Source organism: Saccoglossus kowalevskii, chromosome 15, assembly GCF_978046115.1.
Source record: "Saccoglossus kowalevskii chromosome 15, keSacKowa6.1, whole genome shotgun sequence".
Taxonomy (NCBI): domain Eukaryota; kingdom Metazoa; phylum Hemichordata; class Enteropneusta; family Harrimaniidae; genus Saccoglossus; species Saccoglossus kowalevskii.
In genome coordinates, this window is record NC_140655.1 from 2,131,927 (window position 1) to 2,150,719 (window position 18,793).

At 36.5% G+C, this 18,793-nt stretch overlaps 1 protein-coding gene across 1 annotated transcript in view; it reads left to right on the forward strand.

The window, feature by feature from the left end:
* The window catches only part of LOC102810238 (rho guanine nucleotide exchange factor 10-like), a 128,108-nt gene that overhangs the window by 71,847 nt on the left and 37,468 nt on the right, over positions 1–18,793 (forward strand). The window contains exons 12-19 of the mRNA XM_085508609.1: positions 7,333–7,424; positions 7,564–7,739; positions 7,929–8,154; positions 8,356–8,447; positions 11,528–11,646; positions 12,227–12,262; positions 15,798–16,111; positions 16,653–16,804. Coding sequence (XP_085364735.1) covers positions 7,333–7,424; positions 7,564–7,739; positions 7,929–8,154; positions 8,356–8,447; positions 11,528–11,646; positions 12,227–12,262; positions 15,798–16,111; positions 16,653–16,804 — 1,207 coding nt within the window. The remainder of the gene's footprint in view (positions 1–7,332; positions 7,425–7,563; positions 7,740–7,928; positions 8,155–8,355; positions 8,448–11,527; positions 11,647–12,226; positions 12,263–15,797; positions 16,112–16,652; positions 16,805–18,793) is intronic.

Genomic DNA, 18,793 nt, shown 5'->3' on the forward strand with positions numbered 1-18,793 from the left:
AGGATGACTGGTTGATGTAATAGACTGAGAATGGCTGGTTGATGTAATTGACTGAGAATGACTGGTTGATGCAATAGACTGAGGATGACTGGTTGATGTAATAGACTGAGGATGACTGGTTGATGCAATATACTGAGGATGACTGGTTGATGTCATATACTGAGAATGACTGGTTGATGTAATATACTGAGAATGGCTGGTTGATGTCATATACTGAGAATGACTGGTTGATGTAATTGACTGAGAATGACTGGTTGATGCAATAGACTGAGGATGACTCATTGATGCAATAGACTGAGGATGACTGGTTGATGTAATAGACTGAGGATGACTGGTTGATGTAATAGACTGAGGATGACTTGTTGATGTAATATACTGAGAATGGTTGATGTAATAGACCAAGAATGGCTGGTTGATGTAATTGACTGAGAATGACTGGTTGATGTAATAGACTGAGAATGACTGGTTGATGTAATATACTGAGAATGGCTGGTTGATGTAATTGACTGAGAATGACTGGTTGATGCAATAGACTGAGGATGACTGGTTGATGTAATAAACTGAAGAATGGCTGGTTGATGTAATTGACTGAGAATGACTGGTTGATGTAATAGACTGAGAATGACTGGTTGATGTAATATGCTGAGAATGGCTGGTTGATGTAATTGACTGAGAATGACTGGTTGATGCAATAGACTGAGGATGACTGGTTGATGCAATAGACTGAGGATGACTGGTTGATGTAATAGACTGAGGATGACTGGCTGATGTAATAGACTGAGGATGTCTGGTTGATGTAATATACTGAGAATGGCTGGTTGATGTAATTGACTGAGAATGACTGGTTGATGTAATAGACTGAGGATGACTGGTTGATGCAATATACTGAGGATGACTGGTTGATGTCATATACTGAGAATGACTGGTTGATGTAATATACTGAGAATGGCTGGTTGATGTCATATACTGAGAATGACTGGTTTATGCAATTGACTGAGAATGACTGGTTGATGCAATAGACTGAGGATGACTCGTTGATGCAATAGACTGAGGATGACTGGTTGATGTAATAGACTGAGGATGACTGGTTGATGTAATAGACTGAGGATGACTGGTTGATGTAATATACTGAGAATGGCTGATGTAATAGACCAAGAATGGCTGGTTGATGTAATTGACTGAGAATGACTGGTTGATGTAATAGACTGAGAATGACTGGTTGATGTAATATACTGAGAATGGCTGGTTGATGTAATTGACTGAGAATGACTGGTTGATGCAATAGACTGAGGATGACTGGTTGATGTAATATACTGAGAATGGCTGGTTGATGTAATTGACTGAGAATGACTGGTTGATGTAATAGACTGAGAATGACTGGTTGATGTAATATGCTGAGAATGGCTGGTTGATGTAATTGACTGAGAATGACTGGTTGATGCAATAGACTGAGGATGACTGGTTGATGCAATAGACTGAGGATGACTGGTTGATGCAATAGACTGAGGATGACTGGTTGATGTAATAGACTGAGGATTACTGGTTGATGTAATAGACTGAGGATGACTGGTTGATGTAATATACTGAGAATGGCTGGTTGATGTCATATACTGAGAATGGCTGGTTGATGTAATTGACTGAGAATGACTGGTTGATGTAATAGACTGAGAATGGCTGGTTGATGTAATATACTGAGAATGGCTGGTTGATGTCATATACTGAGGATGACTGGTTGATGTAATAGACTGAGAATGGCTGGTTGATGTAATTGACTGAGAATGACTGGTTGATGCAATAGACTGAGGATGACTGGTTGATGTAATAGACTGAGGATGACTGGTTGATGCAATATACTGAGGATGACTGGTTGATGTCATATACTGAGAATGACTGGTTGATGTAATATACTGAGAATGGCTGGTTGATGTCATATACTGAGAATGACTGGTTGATGTAATTGACTGAGAATGACTGGTTGATGCAATAGACTGAGGATGACTCATTGATGCAATAGACTGAGGATGACTGGTTGATGTAATAGACTGAGGATGACTGGTTGATGTAATAGACTGAGGATGACTTGTTGATGTAATATACTGAGAATGGTTGATGTAATAGACCAAGAATGGCTGGTTGATGTAATTGACTGAGAATGACTGGTTGATGTAATAGACTGAGAATGACTGGTTGATGTAATATACTGAGAATGGCTGGTTGATGTAATTGACTGAGAATGACTGGTTGATGCAATAGACTGAGGATGACTGGTTGATGTAATAAACTGAAGAATGGCTGGTTGATGTAATTGACTGAGAATGACTGGTTGATGTAATAGACTGAGAATGACTGGTTGATGTAATATGCTGAGAATGGCTGGTTGATGTAATTGACTGAGAATGACTGGTTGATGCAATAGACTGAGGATGACTGGTTGATGCAATAGACTGAGGATGACTGGTTGATGTAATAGACTGAGGATGACTGGCTGATGTAATAGACTGAGGATGTCTGGTTGATGTAATATACTGAGAATGGCTGGTTGATGTAATTGACTGAGAATGACTGTTTGATGTAATAGACTGAGGATGACTGTTTGATGTAATAGACTGAGGATGACTGGTTGATGTAATAGACTGAGGATGACTGGTTGATGTAATAGACTGAGGATGACTGGTTGATGTAATAGACTGAGGATGACTGGTTGATGCAATATACTGAGGATGACTGGTTGATGTCATATACTGAGAATGACTGGTTGATGTAATATACTGAGAATGGCTGGTTGATGTCATATACTGAGAATGACTGGTTTATGCAATTGACTGAGAATGACTGGTTGATGCAATAGACTGAGGATGACTCGTTGATGCAATAGACTGAGGATGACTGGTTGATGTAATAGACTGAGGATGACTGGTTGATGTAATAGACTGAGGATGACTGGTTGATGTAATATACTGAGAATGGCTGATGTAATAGACCAAGAATGGCTGGTTGATGTAATTGACTGAGAATGACTGGTTGATGTAATAGACTGAGAATGACTGGTTGATGTAATATACTGAGAATGGCTGGTTGATGTAATTGACTGAGAATGACTGGTTGATGCAATAGACTGAGGATGACTGGTTGATGTAATATACTGAGAATGGCTGGTTGATGTAATTGACTGAGAATGACTGGTTGATGTAATAGACTGAGAATGACTGGTTGATGTAATATGCTGAGAATGGCTGGTTGATGTAATTGACTGAGAATGACTGGTTGATGCAATAGACTGAGGATGACTGGTTGATGCAATAGACTGAGGATGACTGGTTGATGTAATAGACTGAGGATTACTGGTTGATGTAATAGACTGAGGATGACTGGTTGATGTAATATACTGAGAATGGCTGGTTGATGTCATATACTGAGAATGACTGGTTTATGCAATAGACTGAGGATGACTAGTTGATGTAATATACTGAGGATGACTGGTTGATGTCATATACTGAGAATGACTGGTTGATGTAATATACTGAGAATGGCTGGTTGATGTAATATACTGAGAATGGCTGGTTGATGTAATAGACTGAGGATGGCTGGTTGATGTAATAGACTGAGGATGGCTGGTTGATGTAATAGACTGAGGATGGCTGGTTGATGTAATAGACTGAGGATGGCTGGTTGATGTAATAGACTGAGGATGGCTGGTTGATGTAATATACTGAGGATGACTGGTTGATGTCATATACTGAGGATGACTGGTTGATGTAATATACTGAGAATTACTGGTTGATGTAATTGACTGATAATGACTGGTTGATGTAATAGACAAAGAATGGCTGGTTGATGTAATAGACTGAGGATGACTGGTTGATGTCATAGACTGAGGATGGCTGTTTGATGTAATATACCGAGGATGGCTGGTTGATTTTATATACTGAGGATGGCTGGTTGATGTAATAGACTGAGAATGACTGGTTGATGCAATAGACTGAGAATGACTGGTTGATGTAATAGACTGAGGATGGCTGGTTGATTTTATATACTGAGGATGGCTGGTTGATGTAATAGACTGAGGATGGCTGGTTGATGTAATATACTGAGAATGGCTGGTTGATGTAATTGACTGAGAATGACTGGTTGATGTAATAGACTGAGAATGGCTGGTTGATGTCATATACTGAGAATGACTGGTTGATGTAGTAGACTGAGGATGGCTGGTTGATGTAATATACTGAGGATGACTGGTTGATGTAATATACTGAGGATGGCTGGTTGATTTTATATACTGAGGATGGCTAGTTGATGTAATAGACTGAGAATGACTGGTTGATGTAATATACTGAGAATGGCTGGTTGATGTAATTGACTGAGAATGACTGGTTGATGTAATAGACTGAGAATGGCTGGTTGATGTCATATACTGAGAATGACTGGTTGATGTAGTAGACTGAGGATGGCTGGTTGATGTAATATACTGAGGATGACTGGTTGATGTAATATACTGAGGATGACTGGTTGATGTAATATACTGAGGATGGCTGGTTGATGTAATAGACTGAGAATGACTGGTTGATGTAATATACTGAGGATGACTGGTTGATGTAATAGACTGAGAATGACTGGTTGATGTAATATACTGAGAATGGCTGGTTGATGTAATAGACTGAGAATGACTGGTTGATGTAATAGACTGAGGATGGCTGGTTAATGTAATAGACTGAGGATGACTGGTTGATGTAATAGACTGAGAATGACTGGTTGATGTAATAGACTGAGGATGACTGGTTGATGTAATAGACTGAGAATGACTGGTTGATGTAATAGACTGAGGATGACTGGTTGAGGTAATAGACTGAGGATGGCTGGTTGATGTAATAGACTGAGGATGGCTGGTTGATGTAATTGACTGAGAATGACTGGTTGATGTAATAGACTGAGAATGACTGGTTGATGTAATAGACGGGGGATGACTGGTTGATGTAATATACTGAGGATGACTGGTTGATGTAATTGACTGAGAATGACTGGTTGGTGTAATAGACTGAGAATGACTGGTTGATGTAATATACTGAGGATGACTGGTTGATGTAATTGACTGAGAATGACTGGTTGATGCAATAGACTGAGGATGACTGGTTGATGTAATAGACTGAGGATGGCTGGTTGATGTAATAGACAAAGAATGGCTGGTTGATGCAATAGACAGAGAATGACTGGTTGATGCAATAGACTGAGGATGACTGGTTGATGTAATAGACTGAGAATGGCTGGTTGATGCAATAGACTGATAATGACTGGTTGATGTAATAGACTGAGAATGACTGGTTGATGTAATAGACTGAGAATGACTGGTTGATGTAATAGACTGAGGATGGCTGGTTGATGTAATAGACAAAGAATGGCTGGTTGATGTAATAGACTGAGGATGACTGGTTGATGCAATAGACTGAGGATGACTTGTTGATGTAATAGACAAAGAATGGCTGGTTGATGCAATAGACTGAGAATGACTGGTTCATGTAATATACTGAGAATGGCTGGTTGATGTAATATACTGAGGATGGCTGGTTGATTTTATATACTGAGGATGGCTGGTTGATGTAATAGACTGAGGATGACTGGTTGATGCAATAGACTGAGAATGACTGGTTAATGTAATAGACTGAGGATGGCTGGTTGATGTAATAGACAAAGAATGGCTGGTTGATGTAATAGACTAAGAGAGGCTGGTTGATGTAATTGACTGAGGATGACTGGTTGATGTAATAGACTGAGGATGACTGGTTGATTTAATATACTGAGGATGGCTGGTTGATTTATTATACTGAGGATGGCTGGTTGATGTAATAGACTGAGAATGGCTGGTTGATGTAATAGACTAAGAGAGGCTGGTTGATGTAATTGACTGAGGATGACTGGTTGATGTAATAGACTGAGGATGACTGGTTGATTTAATATACTGAGGATGGCTGGTTGATTTAATATACTGAGGATGGCTGGTTGATTTATTATACTGAGGATGGCTGGTTGATGTAATTGACAAAGAATGGCTGGTTGATGTAATAGACTGAGGATGGCTGGTTGATGAAATAGACTGAGAATGGCTGGTTGATGTAATAGACTAAGAGAGGCTGGTTGATGTAATTGACTGAGGATGACTGGTTGATGTAATAGACTGAGGATGACTGGTTGATGTAATAGACTGAGGATGACTGGTTGAGGTAATAGACTGAGGATGGCTGGTTGATGTTATAGACTGAGGATGGCTGGTTGATGTAATAGACTAAGAGAGGCTGGTTGATGTAATTGACTGAGGATGACTGGTTGATGTAATAGACTGAGGATGACTGGTTGATGTAATTGACTGAGGATGACTGGTTGATGTAATAGACTGAGGATGACTGGTTGATGTAATAGACTGAGAATGACTGGTTGATGTAATAGACTGAGAATGACTGGTTGATGTAATATACTGAGGATGACTGGTTGATGTAATATACTGAGGATGACTGGTTGATGTAATAGACGGAGGATGACTGGTTGATGTAATAGACTGAGAATGACTGGTTGATGTAATAGACGGAAGATGACTGGTTGATGTAATATACTGAGGATGACTGGTTGATGTAATATACTGAGGATGACTGGTTGATGTAATTGACTGAGAATGACTGGTTGATGTAATAGACTGAGGATGACTGGTTGATGTAATATACTGAGGATGACTGGTTGATGTAATTGACTGAGAATGACTGGTTGATGTAATAGACTGAGAATGACTGGTTGATGTAATGGACTGAGAATGACTGGTTGATGTAAGAGACTGAGAATGACTGGTTGATGTAATAGACTGAAAGCAAAAATAAAGGGCTTCCTATAAAATGAGATGAATGAATGAACATAAAAGGAAGATGAATAAGAAAATAACAATATAATAATAAGATTACATTTAATTATTGAGATGGATTGCTGGGAAATCTCAATCAAGATTTGGTTTTAAATTCAAGGTATATAAGAATAAAAAATAAAAAAAAAGTGACATGATATTGTTTGTACATATAAAGGCATGTATACAGTATACAGTCAAGGCAAACTGTAAGACGTGTAAATTGCTTATCACCATTCTCAAGTATAGCATGTGATATCTCGTCTAAAAACTGCAAGCTGCTCTTTGCTTTCAATAGATTGTATTCAAAATAAGAAAATTTATTGTGAAAAGTGGATTCATTTATTGTAGTTACTATATATTGATTACATTTCCCAGGGTAATATTCCACACTCTGTCTAAATGTATGTGGTAAGCAGCACAATTTGATGTGTTACTTTGTTGTGTTTTCACAGACTTATAATAGTAATGGTGATGAGATGAAAACAAATGAACGTCGTATATTTATGTTGACAGATCTTGTGATTTGTGCGTCTGTTGTACATAAGTAAGTATACTATATATCTTTAAAGTGGATTTTATTCTCTAAAACCGCTGTTCTATTATTATCTATGTTTAGCATACACATGTCAAAAGCTTAAAAACACCTAATTTAATATTTTTATTTTGTTGATATATTAAAACAGGTCAACAGTTAGTAATTATGATACTACTGGACCAAAGTACAAGTTGAAATGGAGTGTTCCATTAAAAGAAGTAGAGGTAGTAGAGCCTCCTGAAGGAGAGGTGTTTTCAATAGAGAAAAGTCCAGGCAAGACTACCATAAGCAGCATGTCTACTACAAAAGGCACACAAAAACAAGGTAAATACATGTGATGTTTTTACGCCATACCATACCATAAAATATTTTATTTTTAGCTGGAATTGATTTTCACTGATAAAACTTTTTGGGTGTTTTTCATGGAATTTATTTTGCACTGATTTTTAATGAGTTGTAAAATATTAAAAAAAAGAATTATACAAAAACTATGGTATTTGTGTGCATTCTTAGGTCCTATGAAGTTATATGGAGAACAGGATGATCTTATGCATGATTTGGCCATTGCTGGACAAGTTGGTTCTTTGATTCAGATGCTGAGAGGAAATTATAAGACATTTAACGCTGCAGCAGTGGATAAATGGATCCATGCTATACACACATTGATAGAAAGAAAAGAAGATGAAATACGAGCCGCTGATTCTTGTAAAATACAGTTATCATTACCGGCTGCTGGAAAGTATGTTGAATATTATTACGTAGATCATAGCAATATAAAATTTATTTATTCCATATCATCACGGCATACCATAACATTTATTTGGTGCATCTGTATCACAATAAAGTCGTTTTGTTCGATAATTTAGGATACTGGTAATCACTTGAAACACAACCTGGGTGTAAATCATTGCAGTGTTTATATAGTTGATTTTCTACACAGGTCTGGTAGAACTGTTGTTGTATTTAATGCTGGACATGAAAAAAACAAGACTAACTGGATTGCTGATCTAGAAATGGCCAAACTAGCCCTGAGTAAGCACATTCTACTTGTATATTGAATTTCTTGTGTGATAATAGTATGTCTGTGTGCATCACATACACAAACAATATTTAATGATCTAGTTCAAATTGAGCATTTAATTTTTCCATTTAATCTCCTCTTTGGCTGCAGTGATAAATTTTATTCAAAATTTGGGATCTTGATTTAAATCTTTTTGTTTTTCAAATATCGGATTCAAAATGGCTGACTGACGGCCATTTGTTTTCAAAAATGCCATATTTCTGACATATGCCGGATCTGATTTTATGGCTGATAACAAAATGTTAGTAATGTGCTCCCTAAGGTCTGTTAATTAGATAAGTGGAGTAAACTGATATCTTGCTTTTATTATGAGTATAAATAAAAAAATTAGGTCTATCATTTTATTTTGCTTATATACATTTATAATAATATTTTTACAATTAATATTATATCATCCTCTTAAGGGATATTGAAATTAATTGTTTTTTCACACATAATGCTTAGATATTATTGCATTGTTCAAGGATTTTTATACTCACTTTTTTCATGTAAAGGTTGTGTATTTTTCAATGGGCAAGGTTTTGATAGTTGTGCTATGTTTTAAAAATATAGTTCTTGACACATTATTTAGTAATATTATTATCTTCTCATCAAGTTTTTAGTCCCCATTCGGTCTTAGAAAGGCCTGGACCAATCACAATCAAACTTCGCACATACATCATACATGATATTATGCATAAGCACGTCAATTTGTTTCACGATCTGATTTAAGATGGTCGAATGGCTGCCATTTTTGTTCTAAAAATCATTAAAATAAGCTTTTCTTGGCTGTTTACAGATGGATTATGTTCGAACTTGCTGTATAGGTTGGACATTATAGGACCTTGATGCACATCATTTTGTTTTTTAGATAAGATTCAAAATGGCCGACTGGCAGCCATTTTGTTTTAATGAATGTAGTTCTAGTGCCATATCTCAAACTTGCTGTGACTGATTATGTTCAAATTTTAAATATTCATTATACATCATGTCATAGATATACAGATATATTGGTTCGACGATTCTATTAAAAATGGTCGATTGGTGGCCATTTTTGTGCTAAAAAATCATCAAAATCAGGCATTTCTCGGCTGTTTACAGATGGATTTTGTTCAAACTTGGTATATATACGTTGGACATTATAGGACCTTGATGCACATCATTTTGTTTTTTAGATAAGATTCAAAATGGCCAACTGGCGGCCATTTTGTTTTAATGAATATGGTTCTAGTGCCATATCTCTGACTTGCTTTGACTGATTATGTTCAAATTTTATATATTCATTATACATGTATTCAAAATGGCTGATTTTGTTTTAATTAATGCTGTTCCAGAGCAATATCTCTCAATGTGGACAAGTACTTGTTTGACGATCAGATACAAATGTCAAGCATTTAAATGTTAAACAATCATCATAATCATATTCCTGAATAACTAACGGGGACTGTACCATGCATGGCTTGTTTACTTGAATTCTTCGACAAAATTAATAAAAAAAGCGAAATTAAAGTAATAACACATTGTCACAGGGTGGTAGTTGGGTTGAGCTAAGATTTCAAATTGTCCCAAACAAATGACACCAATAACACCCCTGTGAACTGGGTCTTTAATAATTCGAAACTTAAAGCAGTTGTGTAATTTATATGCGACATAAACAACAAGTACACGCTACACGAGTAAGGTTTAAACAACGTACTTTATTCCACACACCTAAAGGATGGGCAGGAAATACTTGATCCGTTACAAGGGGTAGTGGGATACACGTTGTATTGTTACACAAAAATATAACACTAGAAATATAATTCAGTAATAATATTGTAATATTTCCACACGGGGAAAAGGGTGGTCAAGAAATGCCAAACCCTCTATAGAGGGGTAGTGAATTACGTTATACTATTACGAGGAAATGCCTAAATCGATAATGTAAATAATTGTCTAACATAGAATCTTGCATGCATGCATAAAACTAAGAGACAAACATACATAACAAACAACGGACGCAAATAATATACTGGCGATCGGACACAGCCCTACCTACATACAGTTTCTTCAAAGTAGATGCAAACGGGTCTTTGCGTGATAACGGTGTATTTTCCAGCGAGTCTCTGCTAACGGTGACGACGGTAATTACAGAACGCAGTCAGAAGCACTGTAGTCGTAGAATACACGCTGCACACTCAGTCGAGCACGATACCAATCAATTACAGAGTTTATCTTCCAATATTCGTAACTTGTAGAAGGAGAGTGGTCCGGGTGGATTCCCTTGCACCGCAGTACACATCCGTAGCCAGCAACATAAATTAGAAGGCGCATCCAGTTCAGAACCAAAATTGGGAATGTCATTCACTGGCGAGTTTCCCCACTCGTTAACTGCGGTAGGTCGGAATTGGCCAATAGAATTATCTTCATGATGCACGTTCCATAGATCACAATACATTAATTTGTATGACAATACACAGTGCATTGTTTTAGCCTTACTTGCAAACGCGTGATTAGTAGACACGTAAAAATTGGTATACTTGACAGGCTGCCAGCAGCTGCGAAACTACGTCCGCCAGAATAGATCACAAACTCCCATGATGCAATATTATTCAATGCTTACTGTGGTACCTACAAGATCGGACATCCACATTTGATCACATGAACGTTCAGATCGGGTTCTATCAAAGTCTGCTTCTCTAGTACTGACTAAAAGAAACATCTTGCCACTCTATATTTAACAATTATCCATCGCCAAAAACAACATTGCCTATCTATCGCCGTAAAACAAACACAAAATTCCACCATCACGACATACAACATAAACATGATTTAATGTTTGACATTCGTGACACACATTTATTTAAAATGTTTGGTCTGAGACCTAATTTTTTTTCCATATATATCTTTGATATATAGCCACAAGAATGTATTTGCAAAATATCAGCAATTTTCAAAAACTTTCAATAAAACTGTGTTGGTTAACCCTAATGCATTTCAGTATTGTGTAGCTTAAAATTAGGTCATCAATAGATGGCGCTGTTCTAACAATATCTTTCATTCTGTTTTTCAGAACCGCGAAACAACCCTGCTTGGTATGACCCAGATGAAGACGGTAGAGTGGATACCAATTTACCTTTACTAATGAAATCATTACCTATTGCATTAACAAGTCACAAACAACCAATGAAGGTATGCCATACAGTATTTTTACTGGTTTCATACATTGTCTACATGTTGGTGAAAATTGCTTGCATAATCTCATTTCTGTAAGAACATTTATTAATTTTAAATTAACACACACTATGTCATCATGCTTGTTTAAAAACAAAATGTCTTCTTAGGTACTCCCTTAGGAAAGGTTTGTCAGGGTTCTTCCATATGTAAGATTTATCAGGATTCTCCCATAGGAATGGTTTGTCAGGGTTCTCCATGGAAAAGGTTTTATGAGCTACTTCCATGTGACAAGTTTGTTGGGGTATTCCTATAGGAAAGTTTTATCAGGTTACTCCCATAGAAAACAAATTCAGGGATCTCACATAGAAAAAAATTGTTAGGGTAATCCTGTGGGAAGGTTTGTCTACTCCAATAGAAATGATTTGTCTGGGTACTCCAATAGAAAAGCTTTTCAGATTACTCCCATAGAAAATGTTTGTCAGTGTATTCCCATAGTAGAATTGTTTGTGTCACCAAAACATAGATCTTATTACTAATTACTTATTACTATTACTAGCTAATTTTCTTGTTTTTTTTATTCACCATCCCTTGACAGGGCCTGCTGGATGCATTAATGAAGACTCAATTAGTGGTCCGTATCATTGTCATATTATATCATCATACATATAATTGTAAAATCACACAAATCATAAGATTGTGTAATTAATAATGGTGTCATTTGTTGCTTCACTTGCACTGCCATCTTTTTAGTTCCTGTTCGGACGCAGTTTTTATGTTTTGACCTCCGTGTGTCCGTGTGTGCGTGCATCTGTCTGTCTGTGCGTGCGTGCGTCTGTGCATGCGTCCGGACCTGTATCTTAGAAATGCCTGGACCAATCACAATCAAACTTCACACACACATCATACATGATCTTATACATATGCACGTCAATTTATTTCACGATCTGATTCAAGATGGACAAATGGCGGCCATTTTTGTGCTAAAAATCATCAAAATCAAGAATTTTTCGGCTGTTTGCAGATGGATTTTGTTCAAAATTGGTATATATGTTAGACATTATAGGATCTTGATGCACATCATTTTGTTTTACAATCTGATTCAAGATGGCCAAATGGCGGCCATTTTTGTGTTAAAAAATCATAAAAATCAAGCATTTTTTGGCTGTTTACAGATGGAGTTTGTTGAAATTTGGTGTATACATTAGACATTATATGGGACCTTGATGCAAATAATTTTGTTTTTCAGATTAGATTCAAAATGGCCGACAGGCGGCCATTTTGTTTTATTGAATGTGGTTCTCGTGCCATATGTCTGACTTGCTTTCACTGATTATGTTCAAATTTTAAATATTCATTATACATCATGTCATAGATAGACAGATATATTGGTTTGACGCTCCTATTCAAAATGGCCGATTGGTGGCCATTTTTGTGCTAAAAAAATCATCAAATATCAAGCATTTCTGGCATTTATAGATGGATTTTGTTCGAACTTGGTACATATATTAGACATTACAGGTTTCTGATGCACATCGTTTATTTTTCAGATCAGATTCAAAATGGCTGTCTAGCGGCCATTTTGTTTTAATGAATGGGCTTCTATAGCCATATCTCCGACTTGCTTCCACTGATTATGTTCAAATTTCAAATATTCATTATACATCATGTCATAGATAGACAGATATATTGGTTTGACGATCCTATTCAAAATGGCCGAATGGTGGCCATTTTTGTGCTAAAAAATCATAAATTATCAAGCATTTATGGATGGATTTTGTTCAAACTTGGTACATATATTAGACATTACAGGTTTCTGATGCACATCATTTATTTTTCAGATCAGATTCAAAATGGCTGTCTGGCGGCCATCTTGTTTTAATGAATGGGCTTCTAGAGCCATATCTCTGACTTGTTTTGACCGATTATGTTCAAATTTTAAATACTCATTATACATCATGTCATAGATAGACAGATATATTGGTTTGACGATCCTATTCAAAGTGGCTGAATGGTGGTCATTTTTGTGCTAAAAAATCATCAAATATCAAGCATTTCTGGCATTTATGGATGGATTCCGTTCAAACTTGGTACATACATTAGTCATTACGGGTTCCTGATGCACATCATTTTATTTGTCAGATCAGATTCAAAATGGTTGTCTGGCGGCCATTTTATTTTAATGAATGGGTTTCCAGACCCATATGTCTGACTTGTTTTGACTAATTATGTTCAAATTTTTAATATTCATTATACATCTTGTCATAGATATACGGATATATTGGTTTGACGATCCTTTTCAAAGTGGCCAAATGGTGGCTACTTTTGTGCTAAAAAAGTCCTCGAATATCAAGCATTTCTTGCATTTATGAATGGATTTTGTTCAAACGTTATAACATACATTAGACATTACAGGTTCCTGATGCACGTCATTTTATTTTTCAGATTGGATTCAAAATAGCTGACTGGCGGCCATTTTGTTTTAATGATTGGGCTTCGAGATATATATATATATATATATATATATATACATGTATTCAAAATGGCTGATTTTGAATGCTGTTACAGAGTAATATCTCTCAATATGGACAAGTACTTGTTTGACGATCAGATACAAATGTCAATCATTTTAATGTTAAAAAATCATATTCCTGACATGGTTATATTCCAGCTATATTACTATAAACAAAACTATATATCTTAAATTTGATAACTAACCATTATAGAACACGCCACCTGGTGATGCTTGCTTTTATCAGGTGATGTGTTAATAGATGCATTGTCTGCTATATTTTGTGAATATTTACGAGGTAAACTTTGTCATGAATCAAGTTTAATAATTATCCATGTCAGATTTTGCTCAGCCCACCATATCATTATATACCTAGTTTTGTTCTTTGCAGACAAGTCTTAATGAGGAATTCAATGTGGTTGTATTTGAATTGAATCATCAGTCTAAAAATCCTGCACTTGATTCAGTCATTTTATAACATCCTAAGCTGCTGGAATAAAACTCAATCAAAACACAATTTACTAAAAACCACTTGTAACATATTACTCCATGTCTTCTAGTGAAATATATGTGACAGTACAACATTTTTATTCATTGTTATATTTCCCCAAAAAACTATTGTATTGACGATGTGAAGGAAAATTACATAAAAATAGTCAATTCTTTAAACACTGTGATTTTTACCACCAACGTTTTAGTTTTCTGTACAAGTGGAAGATACATAAAATATGTGAAAAAATTGTTATTATTCAAAGGTTGATAAAACAAAAAAATAAAATAATTGTGTTTCTTATAATCATTCCTGTTGTATATTTTTTTGCCTGGAAATGGAAATACTAATTATTCTTGTCCGAACTAGTGAGATTTGTGATTCTTTCTTACACTACATGTGTATATTGTGAAATCATCAGACGTTGTGTAATGCCTTGATGGCTAACTAAACCATGACTTTGTGTTTGATTTGAAGAAGAGTGACTCATAGTATATCTTTATTATTAATCTGCAAAATAGCATTTAATATGTGTTAAATCACATCATGTGATAGACATATACTCATCATGTGTTATGCATGTGACCATCATGTACCGTGCATTTGATTATCATGTGATAAGCATGCATTTTTTGTGAGTTAGTTACATGTATATGTCTTATATACTTGAACTAAAACAATGTTTTGTCAAACTCTCAAATGCAGCAGCAGTATACAGAGTATATTTTCGGTCTTAGCAGCAATATTTATGTAAGTTCTGAAGTCTAAGCAGCATTTTTTAAAACAAAATTTTTAAAGAAGTATTTTTTGTATCATTTTAATTGGCTTATATTTGCTTAAGATGTAACAGCAAAAAATGAGTTAAAATCTGATCTGTGATTTCTGACATTTTCCAAAACTTACAAAGAACGCTACTGTATACACTAACATATTCATTCAGATGATTGTTATAGTAGTATGTATTTAGAGAACGTCTGAATTATAGATCAGTTATTAACTCACTTTCCCTGTTGGTACCTTAAGTAAAATGCATTGAGAGTCTGTTTTATTTCTCTCTGTCTGTCTGTCTGTCATCTGTCTTTCTGTATTGTGCTATGCTATGCTTTGTTTTGTTGTGGTTGTGTTACATTTGGATTTTTGCCACCAGTGTTCTGTTTCATTATATAGGTTCAAGCTGCTGTCTACTGCCCTCTAGAGTTTGCTGACATGTCTCCTAAACAACATGTGAAAACCAGCAAGCGTGGGCTGTATGAGGGATCTATATGGGTTAGCAGCGGAGAACAAAAACGATCAATTCTAAGCATTCTATCATTTCACCAACCTACACCTCATATAGTGGAAGCGTTCCAGTCAGGGGAACCATTGGTGTCTTGCATGGAATATGTACCCAAAGTTAATATTTTAACAAAGACCCGTAAACAATCAGAGTCAGATTTCTGTCTACCAGAGGCAACGATGTGGGTTGCTACAGAAACAGGAAGGTTTGTTGATCAATTGTAATAGATTTTGGCAAATATACTATATGGCAGGATACTAGGAGTTATATGTTATAATTCTGTACACTTTCATGTACCCTACTTCTCAAATGTAAGTTAACATAACATAGGTGTACCATACATGTGTGGAACACTCTTGTGACATCAAAGTATTTGCATGTGTCCTGAGTGGAACACTCTTGTGACATGAAAGTACTTGCATGTGTTCTGAGTGGAACACTCTTGTGACATCAAAGTACTTGCATGTCTTATTAGTGACATTTCAGACATCTGGGTCAAGTTCACCAGTAACATTAACATTGCTCTCATCTTGCATTCATCAAACCGAGTGCTTTTATGTCACACTGATTTAACACTCAAGATACACTAGTAAACATGTAAACTTACTTTTGCTCAATGCCTGCTGGTACTGTGAAGAATACTTGTACTCCCTGCTATTGAATTCTGCAAATGAACCTCAAGTCTTAACTGACATCACCCTCTAGTGCCAAATTGTCGAACGCTAAGTGTTTTTGTTTTTCATTAGGATTTCTGTGTATAACTGCCTGGATCCAAGCAGACAGAGCATATTTACATTTAAAGTATCTCCATCACCGATAAAATCTATCAAGTTTTTATTGAATAGAATGTTTGTTGGATTACATGATGGTACATTGGTGGTGTTCAAGAGGATGCAAGGTATATCATGTGATGTACATGTGACCAGTCAGGTGACATGCATGAAATGTTCACTAATGTAAAAAAAAGATTTATGCTATTCATGTTAAAATTTAGTTGTTTTGAAACTATTCCCTGAGTATCTTTACATAGAACTGTAATTCAAGGTGTTGTCTGATTGGATAGATGCATCAAGGTGTTGTCTGATTGGATAGATGCAATCAAGGGGTAGCCTGATTGGATAGATGCATCAAGGTGTTGTCTGATTGGATAGATGCATCAAGGTGTTGTCTGATTGGATAGATGCAATCAAGGTGTTGTCTGATTGGATAGATGCAATCAAGGTGTTGTCTGATTGGATAGATGCAATCAAGGTGTTGTCTGATTGGATAGATGCAATCAAGGTGTTGTCTGATTGGATAGATGCAATCAAGGTGTTGTCTGATTGGATAGATGCATCAAGGTGTAGCCTGATTGGATAGATGTAATCAAGGTGTTGTCTGATTGGATAGATGCAATCAAGGGGTAGCCTGATTGGATAGATGCAATCAAGGTGTAGCCTGATTGGATAGATGCAATCAAGGTGTAGCCTGATTGGATAGATGCAATCAAGGTGTTGTCTGATTGGATAGATGCAATCAAGGTGTTGTCTGATTGGATAGATGCAATCAAGGTGTTGTCTGATTGGATAGATGCAATCAAGGTGTAGCCTGATTGGATAGATGCAATCAAGGTGTAGCCTGATTGGATAGATGCAATCAAGGTGTAGCCTGATTGGATAGATGCATCAAGGTGTTGTCTGATTGGATAGATGCAATCATATGTTGTCTGATTGGATAGATGCATCAAGGTGTTGTCTGATTAGATAGATGCAATCAAGGTGTTGTCTGATTGGATAGATGCAATCAACAGGTAGCCTGATTGGATAGATGCAATCAAGGTGTAGCCTGATTGGATAGATGCAATCAAGGTGTAGCCTGATTGGATAGATGCAATCAAGTTGTTGTCTGATTGGATAGATGCATCAAGGTGTTGTCTGATTGGATAGATGCAATCAAGGTGTAGCCTGATTGGATAGATGCATCAAGGTGTTGTCTGATTGGATAGATGCATCAAGGTGTTGTCTGATTGGACAGATGAAATCAAGGGGTAGCCTGATTGGATAGATGCAATCAAGGTGTTGTCTGATTGGATAGATGCAATCAAGGTGTTGTCTGATTGGATGGATGCAATCAAGGTGTAGCCTGATTGGATGGATGCAATCAAGGTGTAGCCTGATTGGATAGATGCAATCAAGGTGTTGTCTGATTGGATATATGCAATCAAGGTGTAGCCTGATTGGATAGATGCAATCAAGGTGCAGTCTTATTGGATAGAATCAAGGGGTAGCCTGATTGGATAGATGCAATCAAGGTGTTGTCTGATTGGATAGATGCAATAAAGGTGTTGTCTGATTGGATAGATGCATTAAGGTGTTGCCTGATTGGATAGATGCAATCAAGGTGTAGCCTGATTGGATAGATGCAATCAAGGTGTTGTCTGATTGGATAGATGCATCAAGGTGTTGTCTGTTTGGATAGATGCAATCAAGGTGTTGTCTGATTGGATAGATGCATCAAGGTGTAGCCTGATTGGATAGATGTAATCAAGGTGTTGTCTGATTGAATAGATGCAATCAACGGGTAGCCTGATTGGATAGATGCTATCAACGGGTAGCCTGATTGGATAGATGCAATCAAGGTGTAGCCTGATTGGATAGATGCAATCAAGGTGTTGTCTGATTGGATATATGCATCAAGGTGTTGTCTGATTGGATAGATGCAATCAACGTGTAGCCTGATTGGATAGATGCAATCAAGGTGTAGCCTGATTGGATAGATGCAATCAAGGTGTAGCCTGATTGGATAGATGCAATCAAGGTGTAGCCTGATTGGATAGATGCAATCATGTGTTGTCTGATTGGATAGATGCATCAAGGTGTTGTCTGATTAGATAGATGCAATCAAGGTG